A 21706-nucleotide genomic window follows, 5' to 3' on the forward strand; every position below is an offset into this window, starting at 1 on the left:
GGGAAGGTGTATTTCAAAATACTCAGGATAAGCCGGGCACTGGTGGCTCACGCCTGTAATCCTAGCTACTCGGGAGGCTGAGATCTGAGGATCGCTGTAGCTCAAGTGGTAGAGCGCTCGCCTTGAGCTGAAGAGCTGAGGGACAGCGCCCAGGCCCAGAGTTCAAGTCCCATGACCGACAAAAAAAAAAAAACAACAAAATACTCAGGATAGCATGGGACCCTGGACCACTATCCATCTACGCCAGTGACGCCAGAGCCTCCTGCAATTGGAAGGGCTTTCGAGTCAGGTAGAAGGAAGGCCCAATTCTGTGGTCTTTCAGGGTGCTGTACCGTGGGCAGTGAGTGGGTCATAGATAGCATGAGTGCTTGTTGGGCATTATCAGTTACCTGATGTGTTTAAAGCACCACCAGTTCACCATTTGTTACGACTAAAGACAAATCCTTGGCATAGTATGAACTTCATAATCTAAAGGGAATCCAGTTGCCGGTGACTCACACCTGTAATCCTAGCTACTCAGGAGGATGAGATCTGAGGATCGTGGTTCAAAGCCAGCCCACGAAGGAAAGTCTGTGAGACTCTTATCTTTCCAATAAACTACTCAGAAAAAGCCAGAGATGGTGCTGTGGCTCAAGTGGTAGAGCACAAGCCTTGACACAAGCTCAGGGACAGCGCCCAGGCCCTGAGTTCAAGCCCCAGTGCCAGCAAAAGAAAAAAGAGAGAGAGAGAATCTAAAGGGATCGCTTTCAATTCCACAGAGGCTTGTAAGTGACAGAGCTAGACATTTGCAGAGGAGCAGCAACCAGATAATCGATGATCCACATCTGGCTTTGAGCTTTCTCCACCAGTATCAGCTTCTCCTCCCACACTGCCCCCTGGTGGCCATGGTCACACAATACAGCACTGGCCAGAGAAGGAATTTACCAGATTTGTTACAGCCTTGCGTTCTGTTAGGCAGGTTAACCACCCTACCTCCCCTTTCCCAGGTTAGCTCTCAGGTTTTGTGCCTTCCTGAGGCATTTTGGTTTTTTTTTTTTTTTGGGGGGGGGGGTCCAGTCATGGGGCCTGAACTCTGGGCCTGGGCGCTGTCCCTCAGCTCTTCAGCTCAAGGCTAGCGCTCTACCACTTGAGCCATAGCGCCACTTCCGGCTTTTTTTCTTTTTTTGCTTATGTGGTGCTGAGGAATCGAACCCAGAGCCTCATGCATGCAAGGCAAGCGCTCTACCACTGAGCCACCTTCCCAGCCCCCTGAGGCATTTTGGATTGAGGTATCAGAACCAATCCAGCATTTAACTAAAGGGACACTCAAAAGCAACACACTTACTTGTTCCCTACTACTCTGCTCATGTTGATTTTCATCCCACACCATGGTGTTCAGAGACTCTAGGAATGTAAACTTTTTCTCTATAACTTCTTTTTTGTTGTTGTTGTTGTTTGTAGGGCTTGAATATAGGGCCTGGGTGCTGTCCTTAAACTCTTGGCTCAAGGCTTGCACTCTTCCACTTTGAGTCTCAGCGCCACTTCCAGTTTTCTGGTGGTTAATTGGAGATAGGAGTCTCACGGACTTTGTTGCCTGAGCTGGCTTTGAACAGTGATCCTCAGATCTTAGCCTCCTTAGTATCTCGGATTACAGGCAAGAGTCAGTAGTGCCCAGCCGAAATTTTTCTTTTTGTTACCTGTACTTGGGTTTAAATTCCAGGCCCTGCACTTGCTAGACAGGTAGTTTATCACCTGAGTGCCCTGCATCCTTTTGCTTTAGCTATTTTTTTAATAGGACCTTAAGTTTTTCCTCAGACTGACTTGGACTTTGATCCTCTTATTCATGCTTCCTACATAACTGGATGACAAACACGTCCCCAGCTTATTGGTAGATGGAGTCTCACTAATGTTCTACGTCAAACCTCATTCTTCCCAGACTTTGCCTCCTGAGTAGCTGGGTTACAGACATGCACCATCTCACCCAGCCAGAAATGTGGATTTTTTGAGATTTGGTTGCCCAGAGCCATGGATTAGGGTATATGCTCTTCAGTGAAGACCTTTTAACTCTTTCTTAGTATCATCTTGCGAAAAACACAGAAAAACTGATCAGATTCTGTTCCCCCACATAGTGGGATGGATGGATAAAATACAAGTTTTAGGTAGAGATAAGAGGTTTGAGTTTATTTTAACTTAGAAAAATAACCAGGAACAAAACGTACACTATTAATTTGATTCTGGCATAAAGCCATTACCATCTGGTTATAAAGTCTAACTTAATAAAGAAATACTGTAGAGACCTCATGGAAAGCTTCCTGGGTATTCTGCTCTATGAAAGTAAAATATAACTGGGGTGTCCTCCTAAGCAGATCCAGAATAAATTAATCCCAAGCAAAGGCAGAGAGCAGGGCACCCACACCACTGCCGCCCCTGCCCAGCTTCCTGTCCCCACCCTTCAGCCGAGCATGATGTGACGCTGCAGTGGACTGGCTGGGGAAGATGGTGTCAGAAACGGGTGGCACTTGACATATTCATGTATAACATAAGTGTGCACGAGCATTGTACACACACACATACATACATACATACATACATATATATATATATATATATATATATATACACACACATATGTATATATGACCAAGACTCACCCCGTGCCTGGGTACAAGCAGAGTCAGGGTGAGTCCTTCAGTTTCTAGACTAATCCATTATAGTGGCTATAAAGATGAAGTCCTGAGGAGGGTGCTTTCAGCACGGAGACTCTACATAATCATTGTCCAGCCCCCTGCGGAACCGTGCTGTCAGTGAGCGGCTGATGACAATTACCCGGGGGGCCATGCAGTCCTCCCTGCGGTGCAGAATGTTCCAGATGAGCATGGCAGCTGCCAGGGTGGCCAGCAGACAGGCACCAATGTTCAGATAGCAAGACCATGATAGGTTGGTGTAGGGGCCGATTCTGTAGAAGGTCACCAGTCCAATGACTAACACAAAACCTGCAGAGGGAAAAGAAATGTTCTAGAAGGTTGACTCTAAGGGGGAGCTCTGGCCAGGCCCCCTGGAAGGCAGGCTCCACCTCTTCCCAGCCCTATCCTTGGACGGGAACTGAGCCACTTTGTCTCTGCCTTCTAGGGGCTCCTGGGGCCTTTGGACTTGGGGCCGGAGGGCAGGGAGTGGATATGGGAATGCTGTCTCTGGACTTGGGGGTCTCAGCACCGCCCCTCACAGCAACAGCACTTTGTAGCCTGGCCCACCCCAAGCACTGGTAACTGTTAAGTCTGACTTTTATAAATGCTTCACGGGTTCAAAGCAAAAGCCAGCATGGATATTTTCTAAGTCTTATCTAGAAGCAGACTGGCATCGCACTTAGTCCAGATTCCTGTTTGTGCGTGTTCTCGCCGTGACCGTGCGCTCAGAGGAAGTGGAGATTTCCTCTCAGGTCAGCGTGGCTCCTCCCTCCAGGGGGATCGGCGCGGCCCAGCTTTCCTTGTGTGTCTGGCTTCCCCGCTAGCTTCTGAAGAGAAGTGTGTAGTTGCAGAACCTGCCCCTTGTGTCTCTGCCCAGACCTCCTTCCCTGCTGCCGCCGCCCCCCACCTGCCCACCCGGCAGGACACTATGGGATGGGTGGGCGCTGTTCAATCAGGAGTTCCTTCCAGGGTTTCACCTTCATGGCCGTCTTAAGGGAGGCAAGTGATTTTTTTGTTAGTTTTTCTAATATGAACATCAGGGGGTTTGCGCAGGATGCCAGGTGCCTAACTGGAGCCGTGGCCACAAGAGGAAGAAGGCAGAAAAAAAGCTGAGGCCTTCCCTGGCTGGACTCCCCTGCTGGACCCCACCAGCTGGCTCCTGAACACCTGTGTGTCTGTCCAGCGTCGCTCCTCCCAATATGTCTCTGATCTCCTCAGAAAGTCAAGTCATTCATGGTCCTGATGTCTGGTAGAGAAGACTTATCCCATGTGTTGGCCTGGAAGGGTTCCTCAGCTTCTAGACTGTTCTATTTCAGAGGCTACTCATAGTTGAAGTCCCGAGAAGGGTATTTTCAGCACAGAGACCCCTTGTGGGCCTTGACCAGCCCACGGCAGAGCCGCCAAGTCAGAGATCCCTGACGACGGTTACTCAGGGCTCTGTGCAGTCCTTGCTCTGGTGAAGAATGTTCCAGATGGGCATGCTCTGTGGTCCCAGAGCAGAGAGCAATGTGGGAAGAGAGACAGAGACAGACAGACACACAGAGCCAGGGGTGGGAGGGGAGAGGGGAGGATTGCCGACTTGACTTTGCTAAGATGTGAACATGGTTGCTTCATTATCACTGTCCTCATAGGAAATGCGAGTTGAACACTTGCCTGCGTCGCATTGTTCCAAGTGAAGGCAGTGCTCTGCAGTACTGGGAGTTTTCGTGTGTTGGAGAGCTCCTGACTGCTTCCTTCCTACTAAAGCTAGTGCTCTGCGGTGATGCCCACTGAGGGAGGGAAACCTCCCACCCTGTGCCATGAAGCACAGCACTGTGCCTGCAGTCTGTGGGTCACAGAACTGCACTGAAAAGGAAGATGCGCTCAGTATGCTTCCCTGCTTTTCACTCATGTCTTAGGGTAGATGATGCCAGCTAGAGCAGTGCCTTAAGCTTGTTCAACACCCAGAAGAAGTGGAATTGAGGCAGGCTAGGCTCAGGGTGCCCACTTATGTCTTCAAAGACAAGAGGCAGTAAGTAAGGCAGGGTGTGAGGAAACTGAGTGCCGCAAGAAGCCAAGGCTGCAGAGATAGGGCAAAAGTATGGACAGGCAAGAAGTAGCGGGAGCTACCACACATCCATCTCCCTCGCCAGGGCACGACCCACTCACCCTTTGTTTCCAGATCCCCTTCAGTCTGTACATGTTAGAGAGAGGGGGAGAGAGAGAGGGAGAGAGTGTGTGTGTGTGTGCGCGTGTGCGTGCGCGCGCGTACTGGGGTACGTACTGGGGCTTGGTACAAGGTGTTTCGCACCCCTGCTGAGCTTTTTGCTCAAGGCCAGTGGTCTTTCACCAGAGCCCTGCCCCCAGTTCTGGCTTTTTTGCTGGTTAATGGAGATGAGAGTCTCTCAGATTTGCCTACCTTGAAGTGAGATCCTCAACTCTGAGCGTAGCTAGAAGGACAGCGTGAGCCACCCGTGCTCAGCTCACTTTTAGAATGTGTTATGTGCCCTCAGCTCCAGTTCCACAGCATCCTCCACCAGAATGGCACGTGGAAGCTCTGTCCAGACCGGGGTTGAAGCACCCTGGCAGGGTCAGCTCCCACACAGCTCCCTGGTCAGACTTGGGGGACAGACAGTGGGCATCCCTGATGTAAAAAGAGGGGTCTGGAGTGAACAGCGTGTGAGATACTTTCTCTGAAGACTTGTGAGCTTTGAGCACTTCAGAGCCAACCTTGAACCTTCTGGAAAGGACTGAAGTGCACACATAGGACAGCAGCTGTCACCAAGCATTGGCACACTCAAAGAACGAGCCTGCCCTCATCAACAAGGCCGCACAGGAACGGTTACCGACAGTTCTATTCCCACCCCGCCATCATGGCCCCAATCAACCCTGGCCGCAGCGACGGTCCGTGATGGGCTCCTGTGGTGGCTGCAGCCAGCCAGGACAGGGGCCTTGGGCGCAGATTTCTGAGCAGCACCACACAGGGGAGTCACACCTGGTAGCCCTGGAAGATACCAGACGGGCACCCAGAATCGTCCTGCCCACACACGGTTCAGCTGCATCCTAGGTGAGAAGCAGCTGGGCATGGCCGCCCCCACGTGGAAGGGCTCACCTGGCCCACGGGCTGGAGTCACGGCTCCAAGGCCTCCACTGTGAGGACGTGTCCCACAGAGAGAGGACAGCCCCCTTCCCCAGGAGCAGGCTTCCTGAGGCCAGGCTGACACTTCCACCCATAGCCTGCCCGATCTTCACCGAACATGTCTCCCATGCCGCAGAACACGAGCCTGCCCACAGTCTGGCAGCCTTGGCTGGATTCGTGCCCCTTCTGCCGCCTGTGGCTCTTATGACTCAGCCAAGCCAAACCCTTTCAATTCCTCTGTGTCTTCCTGCTCTAGATGTCTCATGCTGCTATCCCTCTGCCTGGCCACCCCATCCCTGATAGGTTGCACACATCCTTAGCTCTCTCGGGCCACTTAGTATCTCCCATTGTCACTCCTCCTGTTTATTTACCCATTGGTGCCCTCAGGCCTGGACCATGGCACCCCTGGGACTCTCCGTAACCACCTGCTAAGTAAATAACCCCAGGACAGCACAGCAGAGTAGAGTGTCGTGAGCCCTATCAGGGGGACAGGCCCATGTCCCCCACCACGGCCGAGTCAGGACTGCACTAGCCTGTGGAAGTATACATTCATCCAGGGGTTGATTTGCACTCGTCACAGTTGCCTGTTTCAAGTGCTAGGACAGCACTAGGCATTAGTGCAGTACTAGAGTTCACAGATGGCCCAGGCCCACTGATTTGTCCTGAGATTGCTGGTGTCCTTCCTGGGGTGTAGGTGAAATTTGCACCGTGCCTGGGCCAGGTGGAGAGACAGGCTGGGCCCAGCCTCACAGAGCTTTTGTTTAGCAGGCTCCAAGTAGGGAGTACAGACCTTAAACCCCGTGCTGTGGGGAGACACGATATTCTGGGGCAGACGGCACACAGCTCCAGGGCCGCTATGTGGGGTTGCTCCCCTAGCAGCCTGGGGTGAGGGGTTCTCAGTCCTGGCTGATCCATTTTCTCAGGGGCACAGGGGAACCCTGGCCACCAGGCAGGCAGGAAGCAGAACAGCTCCCCCTGCAGGCCAGACACTCATCTGTACTGTAATCACTTAACTGTTGCTTTAGTGACATTTCTTTTTTCATTTTCCCCTAGTACTGGGGTTGGCCCTCAAGCATACTAAGCAGGCACTCTGTCACTGAAGTACACCCTAGCCCTTCACTCATATTTCCTTTTATCTTTTTTGTCCGTCCTGGTGCTCTGTCCCTGAGCCTATCTGTCTTCAAGGCTAGTGCTCTACCACATGAGCACACAACGCCACTTTCAGCTCCTTCTGAGTCATGGACTTGGGCTGGGAAGGTAGCTCAGTAGAGCGCTTGCTTTGCATGCCTGAGACCCTGGGTTCGATTCCCCAGCACCACATAAGAAAAAAGAAAAAAGCCGGAAGTGGCTCTGTGGCTCAAGTGGTAGAGCACTAGCCTTGAGCTAAAAGAGCTGAGGGTCAGCGCCCAGGCCCAGAGTTCAGGCCCAACGACCAGACCCAAAAAAAAAAAAAAAAAAGAGTCATGGACTTTCCTGCCTGGGCTGGCTGCAAACCATGATCCTCAGATCTCTGCCTCCTGAGTAGCTATAAGATTTACCATAGAATTTTTTTTTTTTTTTTTTGGTTAGTCATGGGGCCTGAACTCTGGGCATGGGCGCTGTCCCTCAGCTCTTCAGCTCAAGGCTAGCGCTCTACCACTTGAGCCACAGCGCCACTTCCGGCCTTTTCTACTTATGTGGTGCTGAGGAATCAAACCCAGGGCCTCATGCATGCGAGGCAAGCACTCTACCACTGAGCCACCTTCCCAGCCACACCATAGAATATCTTTGAAAATGGGCATGTCATTGTTGGCTGGTTCTGAAGCTTGAACTCAGAGCCTTGCTTTCCCACTCAGCTTCTTTGCTCAGATGATACTCTGACACTTGAACCATTCCTCCAGCCTGGATTTTTGCTGGTTAATTAGAGATAGTCTCAATGACTTTTCCTCCCCAGGCTAGCTTCAAATCTCAATTCTCTAGGTCTCAGATTCCTAAATAGCTAGGATTACAGGTGGGAGGCACCATCACCCAACAGAGTACACTCTATTATCCCTCCCTGCCATGGTCATCTGTATTGGTTACCGTGTACACAAATTCAAAGTTCAGAAACTGTACCTGCTTCTGAGAACACTCAGAAGTGTGTGACTACATTTATTAAATAGAAATCCAGGTATGTACAAATGACCTGGCATAGCCACCTCTGTCCTGAAAGTACACATTGGAAAGTGATAAAGATGGTGGATCTGGTGTAAACCAAAGCCCGACAGATGCATGGTGAACAAGCCAGCACTCTACCTCTTCCATCATGAGCCTTGAAAGCCATGTGTTGGCACCACGATTGTTTTGGCAAGGTTCTGGGAGCCTCGCTTTCTCTGGCTGGAATGTAATCCAGAAGCTGCCCCTTATGTGCCTGTTCTGCAGAAAAGCAGTGCAGAGTCCGGGTCTGTGCCCTGTGGAAGGGTATGACTGAGGTACACTCTGGAGCTGTGCAGGACACTCACCCGTAATCGATTACAGCACTTGGAAGGCTGAGACAGGAGAAGCTCAAGTTCAAGACCAACCTGGTCTTGAACTACAACCACTACCAACGAAAAATTCCACATATCACTCCCCGTGTAGGCTTCTGGTTTTCTATTTGACTTAGAACAGACAGAGGCAGAAAAAGAACTTAGGGACTCAGAAGAACCTCTCAGTACCCAGTCATACACAGAACCTTCAGAACTATGAGCCAGGCCAAGAACCTTCATGGATTGGGAAGCGGACACAGGCCCAGCCGTGGAGAGCCTCGTGCAGCTCCTGTGATTGACCATCATCCAGGTGCTGCTCTGAGTAGACAGATTTATGGACTAAGTAGACACGTGACGCAATACTGTGGTCTTGTTCCAAGTGTCTGCAAACAGCCACTTGGCAACGCGGAGGCTAACGACCCAGTGCGTCGCTGACCTGGGCCTTCTGTCACCCATGAAGAGGCACCTGGGGTTGCTGGCTCCATGGGCTGCGCTGCAGACGGAGCTCAGAGACAGCTTTTACTCTGAACCCTCTCTGCCGGGACAGTAGGAAGGCTGGAAGCAGATGGACCAGGGAGCTGACGCTGGCCTTCAACTCCGAGTTCTTTCTTCGGCCGCTCCCCCAAAGGAAGGCTCCTGTTCTCCTCAGGGTCCTTTCCCCTGAAGACTTTTCTCCCAAAACTTTTTTGTGATGTAATCAGTTTGTCCAGAAACAAATCCAAGGGGAGGGCTTCGGTGTACACTAAATGCTGCACTGGGGATCCATTCCACCTCCACAGAATCGCGTTGCCAAAGCAAACAGCCTCTTCCTGTGCGCTGGCCCCGCGGGCGGTGTGGATGACAACGCAGCCAGAGAGCGGCCCTTTCCTCTCTTCCTTCCTGCCTGCCTGCTTCCCGGGGACTCGGCTTCTGTCACAAGGCCTTCCCTTTGGAATGAGTATCAAGCATGGCACACAGGTGGCATCAAAGCAAAGACCCTGAAGCTGATCCCCGATGCTTCATACTCAGCTGCAAGCCAACAGAGTGCCCGTGCTTCACGTGGAGCAGCACAGGCTGCCCAGGGGGCCGGCGTTTGTGTGGCAGGATCAGCAAACAAGCCTGCTCTCCACTTCCCTTGTTACTGGTCTTGAAAACCATTTGTTGGAAATCTGGGCAGATATTTTTTTTAAACCGGTTGTGGGGCTTGAACTTGCAGCATGGGCACTGTCCCTGAGCTCTTTTGCTCAAGGCTAGCACTTTGAACCATAGCGCCACTTCTGGTTTTCTGATGGTTCATTAGAGATGAGAGTCTCATGGACTTTCCTGCCCAGGCTGGCTTCAAATCATGATCCTCAGCTCTCAGCCTCCTGAGGTCTAGGACACTGGGCAGATTTTAATCAAATGGTTCCTCCTCCTCAAGGAGGATCTAGGGTTGTTGGAGGGAGGAAAGTCAAGTCGTTCCACAGGAGCCCAAAGCTCCAGGCGGGCTCAGATGAAGGGAGGCAGAGACAGGAGAAGGTGTGGTGGGACACAGACTGCTGCTTGCAGACTCAGTAAATAGGATGGAAAGTGAGGCATCCAGTCAAGCAAGTCTATTTCATCTTCCATGACAATCTCTCCAAGTCTAAGAAAACAGAACGTTCCCCGTTGACCTGTGAGATGCCAGTTCAGTGTTGATCATCTCTGATGCGTCTTCAGCAGCCCTGGGGTGAGCATAAGCTTTTCTGTCATGAAAAGAAATCGTACAATTTCCAGAAAAAGGAGAAAGGAAGCTGGCGGGCACGGACTTGTGGCAGCTTTTGGCCAAAGTCAGCACTGCCTAGAGTGCCAGAAGCAGTCTTGGCAAACATGTTGATCGACTCCTGAATGAGAGCCACAAAACATCTCAGTCTGCACGTGGGTTTTGCAAAATCCAAGCTGTCAAAACTCAGGTGCAAGCACTCCAAAATGGACAAGTTCAAGTTCAATCTGGGAGAAGAAAAAACGGTAGGCATAGCACATGGCCCGGGCCTGTTGGCTAGCTTCCATCCAAGGAGATCTATTGTTGGGAAAAGGAAGACCTAGGTGCCACGAGGAAGCAACCCTGAATGAAACATGAGTCAGCTTCCACCGACCACTTCTTCCCAGGAGGCCCCTGAGCGCCGGCCGGCACAGATTGGTGCTTTGTCATGCTGGGGACTTTGGTAGACTGTACATCACCATTTTCCAGAAAGGGCTAGAAAGAGGTTAGACCAACAGGAACGGTAATGGATTTTAAAAGAGGATCTTTAGAGGAAGAAGCAGGAAGTGTGGCCTTCACCATCCCAAGGTTGTCCTTGCCCACTGAGCTCCCAGGACAAAAGGGACAGGCCCACAGATCCTTGCATGGACCAAAACGAGTGCCACACTGGGGGTGGTGAGGCCCTTCCCCGCTCAGCCCAGTGCATGACCGCACGGTCCTTATACTGGACTCTGATGCCGGAAGCTTCGATGATAGCTGAGGAGTTGCCTTTTGAAGACGTAGTTGAGTCAAGTGCAGCGCTCAGGCAGGATTGGGATTATTGGGCTGGGCCTCACCTCGTGGGGCTTGGGTAGCAGACAGTAGGTCATGGGCACTGTTGTAATCACCAGAGAAGCAGGCAGGCAGGCTGGTAAGGCAGGAGGAACACTCCAGAAATACAAGAGTTCTCACTAGGACCCGGTGGGCATGTGTGGCAGGCAAGCCCAGGCTCTGCCCTTGGCAGAGAGGACGGCCACTCCGTGCAAGGGCCCCCAACAGGACTCGAAGGCGCGGTGACAGCCGATGCCATCCTTCAGACGCACTCCTGTGAGCGCGGAAGCCCTGGGGGAGAGGCACTCATCCAGGAGTTCATGGCAGACGAGGATAGAAACGGACTCGAAACCCGGGGCCTGCCCCAGAGTCAGTGCTCCTCCGGCCTCACAGTTCACTCAGACAGCTGGTCCCTGGGCGAGGCTCTGCCAGTCCACGCTGGCTTCCCAGCTGCTCCAGGGAGAGCCCGTCATCTTCAGGGGCCACTTCCCCTCTTCTGCCTATCCTGCTCCTATCTGTACAAATGGAGATTGTAGACCATGAAAGAGGCAGCAGAGAGAAGAGGCCACAAAAAAGAAGATGGAAAACAGCCGATGAGGGAAGCTGAGCCAGAGTGCGCGACAGGCATGCGGCTGCCTGTGGGAAGCCCTGGAGTAGGCATCCAGGCCTGGACGGGCAGTGCCACACACTCAGTGGTAACCAGGGAGGAGCTGGCACCCGCTTGAGCATCCACTGACATGGTCCAGCCCCTCAGCATAGGGAAGTGAGTGCATGGGCATGGAGTCTGGCACCACCTTGTTGCTACAGGTACCGTCGGGAGGGTTGCTGAGTGTGAGTGTGTGTGTGAGTGTGTGTGTGTAGGCTGACTGTACCCAGAGGTTCCGTTGGCAGGGTTGCTGAGTGTGTGTAGGCTGAGTGTGTGTAGGCTGAGTGTGTGTGTGTGTGAGTGTGTGTGTGTAGGCTGACTGTACCCAGAGGTTCCGTTGGCAGGGTTGCTGAGTGTGTGTAGGCTGATTGTACCCACAGGGCCTCAGGAAGGAGAGAACAGGAATGTCCTCATGTGTGTTTTGTACAAGCTGTAATGTCATCTACCAAAGAGAGGGAAAAACACGGGAGAAGGGAGAGGAAGAGCAAGAGGACCAGTGCAGAACTGCCCCTGATGACATCCGCCATTGACCCACACCCACCTTTCTCCCCAGGACCCTGCCGGTGCCCGCATGGCTGCCCAGAGTTCCTGTACCCCAGGCCCTGTCACCCTGACAAACTATGGGCACCCATCACAGGGAGGGTGTCCAGGGTGGGCGGGGCATAGAACAAGGTGACATAGAATCAGTGTTCAGAAGATGGTGGAAACAGCGTCCCCCAGGCAGGGGTGGACGCAGTAGGGTGAACAGCTGATGTTCACATCTCTGGCCCATTAACACTGCCATGACGGCTCCCTCCCACCCCCAACCCCGAACGCACGCTGCCCAGAGGTCGGTGTGAAGCGAGGGTGAACGTGGGCGCGCACGCTGCTCCTGTGGTTGCAGAGTAAATGGGGAGCCCCCTTCGATGGCCAGTTTCCAGAGCTTTCCAGCCACAGCAGTCGGCTCTGCCTACTTTCTCTCCCTCTTTTCATCAGCATCTTTCCCTGCCGCCCGCCCGCCTCGCCCCAGCCCCAGGACTCGAGGGTCACTTGACAACAGGTAATAGCAGGCGTTTCCTCGTCCTGTGACAGGACATCCTGGCGCCCCGCAGTCTCTCCCTGGCTTTAAAACAGACCCGAGAACAGGAAAAAACCCAGCGCTAAATTTAGCAGGGTGAAAGAAGAAAGGCACATAGCTGCTCTCTGTACTGTTTGTCAATGAAACAAGTCTAAACAGGCCAAATGCATTTCCTTTTTGGGCAAAACAGACCTGTCAGGCACGATGCTCAGGCACCAGGGGGTAAAGCAGCCTGCGGAGGAGGGGCACCCCCTAAACGTCTGCCCAGGCCCAGGCCCCTGCCTTGTGCTCTGCCATTTTCTGCCATTGCCCCAGCCTGAGGATTTCAGGACAGAGACTGCTCAGTCCTTTCAGACACCAGCCCAGAAAACTCAGGTGTTCCCATATTCCCCTTCAGGGTCCTTACTGCTCAGCACAGCTCCTGAGGCCTGCCCCCAGCAGTTCAGTTTTAGCTAATGGGGAGCTTCAACCCAGTTTTATTTCCTGTAATACCTTACGTGGAAGCAGCTCTGCCTTCTCCTGAAACAGGAGTTGAGGAGGCCAGTTAGGAGTCCTGACAGGCCAGACCGCAGCAGTCCTCCGATGACGCCAGCGAGTCTCGGGGACGGCTAGTGAGACACGGACGCGCCGGGGCTGGTGGCGGAGCCCGTTACCCTAGCTACACAAGAGGCCCACACCTGAGGGTTGCGGTTCGAAGCCATCCCAGGCAGGAAAGTCCGTGAGATTCTTATTTGCAATAAACTACTCAGAAATGGCACTGTGGCTTACTGGGTAAGCCTGAGCTTGAGCTCAGGGACAGTGCCTAGGCCATGATTTCAGGATCCAGGATAATGCACAACAGCAAAGAAAGAAAGAGAAGGATTAATTTGATTATCCTGATAGTTGTTACTTTTGAAATCAAGAACTATTACTTTTTTTTTGTCGGTCGTGGAGCTTGAACTCTGGGCCTGGGTGCTGTCCCTAGGCTCTTCAGCTCAAGGCGAGCGCTCTACTGCTTGCGCCACAGCACCACTTCCAGGTTTCTAGTGGTTTATTGGAGATAGTCTCATGGACAGCCGGGCGCTGGTGGCTCACGCCTGTAATCCTAGCTACTCAGGAGGCTGAGATCAGAGGATCGCGGTTCAAAGCCAGCCCGGGCAGGAGAAACCGTGAGACTCCTATCTCCAATAAACCACCAGAAAACCGGAAGTGGCGCTGTAGCTCAAGTGGTAGAGCGCTCACCTTGAGCTGAAGAGCTGAGGGACAGCGCCCAGGCCCAGAGTTCAAGCCCCACGACCAACCAAAAAAAAAAGAGTCTCATGGACTTTCATGCCCGGGCTGGCTTTGAACCATGAGCCTCAGATCTCAGCCTCCTGAGTAGCTAGGATTACAGGCGTGAGCCACCAGCACCCAGCCACTTTTATTTCTTTTGTGCCTCTACAATGTAGGGTTTTTATTTTCTGATCCGAGACCTAAACTCAGACTCGGTATCTGGTGCTTTCACTCAGCTAGCACGCTACCAAGCCACACCTCCACCCCCAAGTCTGGAGATTTTTAGACCCAGCTTTTCCAATCGGGTTTTCAAAATCTTCCATTTCCTTCTGGAAGGGATGGAATTTCAAAGGGTCACACATGATGGAGGCCCAAAGAGCAAAGAAAACTTTTATGGCCTTCAGGTCTATGGAGGCATTTCCTACGTATGCCTTGATGCCCTGATGCTTAGAGCAGACAGAAGAGAAGGCCCTCGAGTCGGGGGGGGGGGGTGGGGGGCAGGAAGGGGGCGGGGCCTATCCCTGCATGCCCCCACCCCCCATTCATTCCAGTGGGGAGAAGGGTATTGCCCTGCTCCGTGGTTGGATAAACTACTCAGCAGTTTGCCCAGGTTCACATCAGTGTTGATGGGGTCAGGATGTCCCAGTTGTCTTTGCAGCAGCCCTGTATTCTTCCATGGGGCTTCACAGCCCTCAGGCTCTGCCTCCGACCAGCCACTGGGAAGTGACTTGCCCAGGACCAACACTACTGTGCTATTCATAGTGCTCGAAGAGCCAGGTTTCCTGATGCCTACTGGGGCACTGCCAGCCCAGGAATACCTGTCAGCCCCATTCGGGAAACTGCCATTCCTCAAGAAAGATAAGGGACTAGGATCCATTATTCCTAGAATGATTCACTTTGGACTTCCTGCCATTTCCTCTGCTGGAAGTGTACATTCAGCCCTGGAAAGGCCCGTTCTACTGCAGGGTGGGCAGGAAGGCAGGGGAAAGGCAGGCAAGGCGGCTGACACACCCCCTGAAGCCCTGAGCCCCCAGGGCGGCGCGGCAAGCCCCCCACCACTTGGGTCACAGTGAAAAGCTGCCATGGCTTCTCTTTGTCCAGAACATCCCAGAACAATCGTGCATAATTTCTGGCAATGCCACCGCTCATCATCATTTAAACAACGATGTTTTCTTGTGTCCCATCCCATCTTTCCCAGGCTGATGAGTGGGTGGCAGATCCATGTTCAAAGGAAGCTGTCTGCTCTGGCCCAAAGCCAGACTTCCTGGCCTCCCTCCAGGGCTCCCCCAGCACTTGCCAGATTATGGTCTACATCTGTGTTCACAGCCAGGGTAGGAGCGTGTGTGACATGCTAGCATCTTCTCTCTTTGCTTATGAGAAGAGGCCTGTGCCAACTCCAAGCAGCGCCCCAGCCCTGACTCCCCTGACCTCCCCCTGTGCAGATGCCCATCTGGGTGGCGCCAGGCTTGCACACTCCTCATTGCTCCTGTGTCTCCAGCACAGGAGCCTGAACCCAGCCAGCCAAGCACGGCACAGCACATCATGTACAATGGAAAAGGAGCCGAGCACCAGTGGCTCACACCTGTAATCCTCACTACGCAGGAGGCTAAGATCTCAGGATCATAGTTCAGAGCCAGCTCAGGCAGGAAAGTCCATGAGACTCTTATCTCCAGTTAATGACCGAAAAGCTGAAAGTGGAGCTGTGGATGAAGTAATAGAGTGCTACCCTTAAGCACAAAAGCTCAAGAACAGGGCTCAGACCCAGAGTTCGAACCCCAGGACAACACCAAGAAATAATGAGTTAAATGGAAAGGCCGTGACTGATGGAGGGGGGCAAGTTGTGTGCTCAGCCCTAGGAACCTGTTTCTGCCCTGCTTTTATCCATAGTAGTGACCTGCGATGCTGCCTGTGGCCACACTTAGAGCTGCAACCTGAAACCACCCCATGCCACTTGGGTTGTAGAGTTCCTCCTGTAACAGCAGGTTCTAGCAGGTGTGTGGCCCAGCCATCCTCCCTGCCTGGGGTACTTACTTGCCAGCTGGAATGCAGCGGCCATGGCTTCCTCCCAGCACTGGGACTCTGGTGACATCATGGGCAGGCCCGTCAGCCCCAGGACAAAGGTGAGCTGGCCCACCGCGAGGGCTGCCGTCGCCACCAGGTTGCACGCGCGCATCATGTCGAACTGCACTGCAGGCAAGGAGGGAAAGCGGGGATCAGGAGAGCCAATGCGCTCAGGGCCCCACCAGAGGCATCCTTGTTTGGGTCCAGTCGTGGGGCCTGAACTCTGGGCCTGGGCGATGTCCCTCAGCTCTTCAGCTCACGGCTAGCGCTCTACCGCTTGAGCCACAGCGCCACTTCTGGGTTGTTGTTTTTTTTTTTGCTTATGTGGTGCTGAGGAAACGAACTCAGGGCCTCATGCATGCAAGGCAAGCACTCTGTACCACTGAGCCACATTCCCAGCCCCCAGAGGCATCCTTGAAAAGGCAGTAGGCATAGCCAGTGTCTTCTTAGGGCAGAACCTTCTGGAAGCCTCTTGGTCACCTGCCTTGCACCATGCCTCTTCCCAGCCACTAAAGTTATCCCAGCCCGTTTGGCTGCAGCGGCCACGTCTCCCCCGGGCTGGGCCCCGCGTTCCCCAGAGGTGCTGCATGGCGGCTGTAATCAGGGAGATGCATACCAACAGCGCTGTGCTCCCTGCCCCAGGGACCCCCCAAGGGCCCCCTGCCTGTGGTTGAGAGACTTGGGCCTGCAGGGTGGCACTGAGGGACTGGTCTCAGCCTCCAGCAGCCAGCCAGGGCAGAGCAGGGCAGACCTGCTCTGCTGAGCCCAGGCTCTGGTCACTCTGCACACCATGGGACCCTGTGTCTGGATTCTGCCCGCGCCTGCCTCCTCCACGGGGTGCAGCACACCGGGGTCTCAGGAGAGTGGTCAGGGTGGCCGAGCCACGGGGGAGGAGATGGTGTCTGGCAGAGAAACTTCCTCCAGTTCCACCTCCCAGCAAAGCCTGTGCTGCACTTTGGGGGGCCAGGGTCACCCCGGTGTGCCTCTGCTCCACATCACTCTGAGCTGACGTTGAGTCTCACAGGCTGAACTGTCAGCCTCCATAACCGAGAAGACGCAGCCTGCCACGGTGCCCACTGGGAGGTGATCTGTGTGTGAGTGAGGGGGGCCTACAAGGCCCCATTTCCAGAGACTCGCAGTTCCTCAGCCCACTGCCAGTGAGGGGAGCGGGTGCCTGGACAGGGAGGGGCGGGGCTGTGAAATGGCTGAGGCTGCATGCAGCCCCATATGGTTCACCATTCGCTTTTGTGGATGCTCATAGAGTCACGGAATAGTCAGAGCATGATTCCCTGCACCCCACCCCGGCCTGGGGTGCCCCCCACCGGCTTGCTATCCGTCTCTGCTCCTCCACTGCTGCCATTGCCAAAGCCCTGCCCTCTGTGCCCCCCTCCTCCTGCCCCTTTTGGGGACCCCGTTGGTGGAGGTGAAGTTCCTGAAGATACACAGGCCTCCTGGTGTGAGCCCACGGGCCTCAGAGGTCTCTGGCCCAGGGCTCTGCTCTTGGGGGTTCAGTGTGCCCCGGAGTCACCTTCCCACAGGTTGGGGGCGGGGGTCATTGAGAGACCATGGAGGAAAAGTGGCATTTTACCCCATCCCGGAGGGGCAAAAATGTGGGATGAAACCACAGGGCTAGTGGGGCCACCGTCCCCTGCCCGAGGCCCAGCACAACCCACCCGTCAGCAAGCAGGCCACTGTGTGTGACCCACACTCTTCATGGGTCCTGTCTATCTAGGCTTTGGAGTCTGAGTCTTCCAGGGGTTTTATGCCACTTCCCGCGCCAGGGCCCGGCCTGTCCTGCCTGTTGTGTTTTGAGCTGCTTCCTCCACAGCAAAGCCTCCTGTCCCAGATCCCAGGCTCTGCCAACACGTCTGCTCCACCCTGTGGATGGTTCAAACGGCTCTTAGGCTAGCAGGTCTTGAACAGGCTGCATATATAAAGAGCTATGTAGACCTGGGCACTGATGGCTCACACCTATAATCCTTGCTCCTCAGGAGGCTAAGATGTAAGGGTTGTGGTTCAAAGCCAGCCTGGACAGGAAAATTCATTGAGACTCTTATCTTCAGTTTACCACCAAAAAACCCAGAAGTAGAGCTGTGGCTCAAGTGGTAGAGAGCTAGACTTGAGCAACAAAGCTCAAGGACAACACCCAGGCCTCAAGTTCAAACCCCTAAGACCAGGACTAAATGAATTAAATGCAGATCCCAGTCTAGATCTGTCCTCCATAGTTCAGGTACAGTACAGTCCGGAAGGACGTAGAGAAATGTTCTTTGACCATGGCACCGCAGCCTGTGGCCTGGGCAGATCACCGCACAGGGGCTTGCCGAGGTGGAGGGCTGGACACCGGGGCCCCCAGACCCTCACCCTGCACAGCGGCGGGGCTGAGACCTGTGGTTTCAGGGGCGGCCTGAGTGGCGTGGCTCAGGACATGCGTGTCAGTGCAGTGAGACCAGAAACCGGAGCACAGACCTGACTGCCGGCCTGTCCTGCCCTGCCCTGCACCGTCCTCCCTCTCGTCCTCTGCCTGGGCTGACTCTGTGTCCCCGGCGGCGGCCCTGAGTGCACAGCACTGTGCTGTGTGCCACGCAGGCCTCTGCCGGGTTCGATCCCTATGGGTCGCTGCTGAGCTGCCAACCCCAGGCCTGCAGCCCCGCACCCAGAGGCTCGCCGTACTGGCATTTCACCAGTGGTGCCACCTTGTGTGCAGCCCTAGACACCCGCATGAGAACGTGGACAGGCCATGTGCAGACCCTTGGCGGCGCTAGGGGCGCCTGGAGCCCAGCTGCACCTCATCAAGCTTCACTCATTGCTCGTGTACAGCCAGGGTTCAGAAAAGGACTTGAGGTGCCTGGAAGACCAGGGGCACAATGGGGGACAGAATCATCAGGAGAATCCTCCATGATCCCCTCAGCAAAGACCCAGTGCGATGTGGGAGGGCTACAGGGGCCTGGACAGGACAAACCTAGGACTCGCCCTCCCAGCCCCAATCCAGCATGCCTGGGACACCCGGCAGCACAGAGGGCCCTGGCCGGCTTGGAATGTCATAGAGTAGCCCACGTGTCCCTGGTCCCTTGGGCAGGCCACTTGGGTGTTTGCCAGTGACATGATGGTGACCCTGCCCTGGCATGAGACATCGTCTCTACCAGGTGCCGGTGGCAGTGGCTCACGGCATGGCCCTGTTACCTGTCCTTCCCCCTTTCTCCTACCCCCCCCCCATGTCCTGTGCTGGTTCTCAAGATAGCGTTGTCTGCAGCCACAGACGGTACTGAGGGGTTTGCAGAGAATGCCAGCTAGGGTGTGAGAGGTGTTTGTCTAGCTGGCCCCCAGGAGGGCTGAGTTGTGACCCAGCTTGGGTCAGGGAATGTCTCAAGGACAGGCTTGGCTAAAGGCGGGGCAGGCGGCAGGTGGTGTGGCAGACCAGGGCATGGGCGCACAGGCCCACGCATTGCCAGCTCTGCGGGCAGAACAGCCTCTACCAGCAAGAGTGGCAAGTGAGTGTCATCGGGAATGGAGGGATCAGACCCCACCAGGCGAGAAGACAGGGCCGTGCCGGCCTCAGTTTCTGTGCCTGGGACGTGAGGATGGCGTTGCCCCAACCCAGGCTGTATGTGTGCTGTGGTCCGGGGACCGGGCCAAGAACCAGCAGCCATGCAGAGTGGTGCTTAGGACCGAGGAACTTGCCCTCAGCCAACTAAGCCTCATCTCTCCAAGGCCGGTGTTGTCCCTTCCCAGCAGGAGCCTGCTACCCTCAAGGCTCCGTGGTGGTCCACAGTAGAGTCATCGGCAGATGCATGCGTGGCTGCCTGTTTGCTATTTATGCCTCTGTCTCCTCCTTCCCCCCAAGCCCGAACGCGCCCCCCCCACCTCCACTCTCCCACCACCCGGCTGTTCACAGCCCCAAGGCCCTGACCACCATGGAAATGAACTTAGAACTCGCCCACACAGTCTCGAGCTTCTAGTTTATTGTACTCATCATATCTATTTTCAACCAAGGAAAACCGTCTTTCTTCAATGTGATTAGTATACCACGCAGAGTGGTAGAAAGGAAGCCCCGGGGGCGTGCGACAAATTCCCTACAAAACAAGGGATGACCCTCCGGCCTTGCCCACCAGTGGGGGTGGGGCGGGACCTGACCCCCCCCCCCCCCCCATCCCCTGGATGCAGCCCCTCTGAAGAGGACAGGAAAGCAGGCAGACTCACGTTTGACGGTGCCTCGAGACTCCTGGAAGCCTGCCGACTCCGAGCCCCAGCCCAGCGCCTCACAGTCCTGCGCGTCCACGTGCTCAGCTCTGGCCCCGGGGCTCGCTCCTCCCCGGCCCCTGTCCACCAGCCAGCAGGATCTCCACAGCCCCACGCTCCGCTTGCGCCCATCCTCCAGGGTCTGGTACACCCAGTTGGGAGTAAAGGCAGCAGCGTTGTTGAGGATGAGGGAGACCAGGGCCACCAGCACAGCTGTGGCCACAAGTTTCTGGACAGTCATCGCAGATTGCTGGTGTGGTCCGTTTGTCTTGGAGAAAATCCCTAGTCCCAGTCAGCCGCGGGGCATGCAGGGAGCGCCGATGCAGCTAGGGCAAGCTAGAGAACATCGCCGCTCATTCTCGGAGGCCGAGCAGCAGCTCCAGCTGGGCGCACCCACGTCGCAGCGGTGGAGAGAGGCCCATGGGACAGGTCCAGGTGAGCCGCTCACCGCCCTGCCTTACCCTCCCTCCTGCACCTGGAGGAGGGCCAGGCCTGTGCTGAAGCTGGGCACCAAGAGGCCCATCCCAGGAAGAAAACGGGGACAGGAGCGTGAATCCAGAGTTGTGAGTGTGCCGTCTTCCCAGGAAGCGGAGGCCCGGGAGGCCGAGGCCGAGGCACCCCTCTGTCCTGTAGCAGCGGAAAACAAAGTTACTCAAGAGGGAGGCCCAGCGTGGGAATCGGCTGGCTCACGCTCCACAGCTGGCTGTGGGAGCCGCTCCAAGCGGAACTCGGGGAGCGGTGTGGGTTCAGCTGCCTCTCTGCCGTCCAGGCCCCTGCCTGGTGCCTCCGCCACGAGTGGCAGGTCCTGGAACGCAGAGCGGCTGCTGCAAGAAAGTGTGTGTGTGCGCGCGTGCCTTTCCCTGTCTCTCAGCAGAGAGGAAATGGTTGTTTTTGAAGCTGTTTTTGGTGAGCAGGAGGGCGTCACCAACTGGCTGCAACAAATAGCAGACCTGCGCAGAGCCAGACACTAACAGGATGCGTTTCCTGATGGGAAAGGCCTGGGAGACTTGTGGGGCCCCCCTCCAGCCCGCCCTCCCTGCCACCGCCCCCCCTCCAGCCCGCCCTCCCTGCCACCGCCCGCCCGCCTGCCTGCTGTCCCAGAGGAGAGGCTGGGGATGCCGGCTCGAGTACTCCTCCCTCGCTTGTCACTCCTGAGCCTGGCCAGCTGCAGAAGCGGCTCCCGTGCTGCGCCTGGAGCCTAAGGGGCCAGGCACCCAGCCACCCACAGGCTCCCCGCACCTGGGCGCCTGCAGTACTCTGCAGTTGCTGTGTTCTGTCCACATAGCCTTGGGTGCACGCTCTTGGGGTGTTATTCAGGCAGAGCTTTTTGCTTTTTGTTTATTTTAGATGGCACTGGGGATGGAAGTCAAGGCCCCTCACTTGCTAGGTAGGCGCTCAGTCATTCAGGGAACAAAAAGTTCTGTTGCCAGCTAGTTCCTGGGCCGTTAGATCGCAGGCATTTCCTATGGCCATGTATGTGCCCTGGCCTGGCCAGCGTGCTGCCCCAAAGCCCCCCACTCCCCAGGATTGGCGCCTCCAGTCACATGGCTGCGTGTGAAGTCAGCACTGACCACTTTGGGCCAAGGGTTTATTCCTCATTTCCCTAAGGGATTTTACCTATTTTAGGGGTTTTCCCCACTGGAGGTTTTACCCAAACAGACTTCTTTCTGCTCTCCATT

The 21706-nt window shown here is 55.0% G+C and overlaps 2 protein-coding genes across 2 annotated transcripts in view; one reads left to right on the top strand and one right to left on the bottom strand.

Moving 5' to 3' along the window:
* Ift140 (intraflagellar transport 140) overlaps positions 1-21706 on the top strand; it is a 57413-nt gene that overhangs the window by 24069 nt on the left and 11638 nt on the right. The gene's annotated exons all lie outside the window — the stretch shown is intronic.
* Tmem204 (transmembrane protein 204) lies at positions 1898-20900 on the bottom strand. The gene is made up of 3 exons (XM_013011316.1): positions 19989-20900; positions 15762-15917; positions 1898-2972 (listed from the first exon to the last, which is right to left on the bottom strand). Exons 1-3 carry the CDS (start codon positions 20266-20268, stop codon positions 2728-2730), a joined length of 681 nt encoding a protein of 226 aa, XP_012866770.1. The 5' UTR covers positions 20269-20900; the 3' UTR covers positions 1898-2727.

The sequence above is a fragment of the Dipodomys ordii genome, unplaced genomic scaffold (genome assembly GCF_000151885.1).
Source record: "Dipodomys ordii isolate 6190 unplaced genomic scaffold, Dord_2.0 Scaffold14, whole genome shotgun sequence".
Taxonomy (NCBI): domain Eukaryota; kingdom Metazoa; phylum Chordata; class Mammalia; order Rodentia; family Heteromyidae; genus Dipodomys; species Dipodomys ordii.

Excerpts from the sequence above, each read along its gene's own strand:
- Tmem204 (XM_013011316.1), bottom strand. The coding sequence starts at position 20,268 with ATGACTGTCCAGAAACTTGTGGCCACAGCTGTGCTGGTGGCCCTGGTC. Across the intron at positions 15,918-19,988 it reads GTCTCGAGGCACCGTCAAAC|TGCAGTTCGACATGATGCGC; the intron begins GTGAGTCTGCCT and ends CCTTGCCTGCAG. Across the intron at positions 2,973-15,761 it reads CGCTGCATTCCAGCTGGCAA|GTTTTGTGTTAGTCATTGGA; the intron begins GTAAGTACCCCA and ends TTCCCTCTGCAG.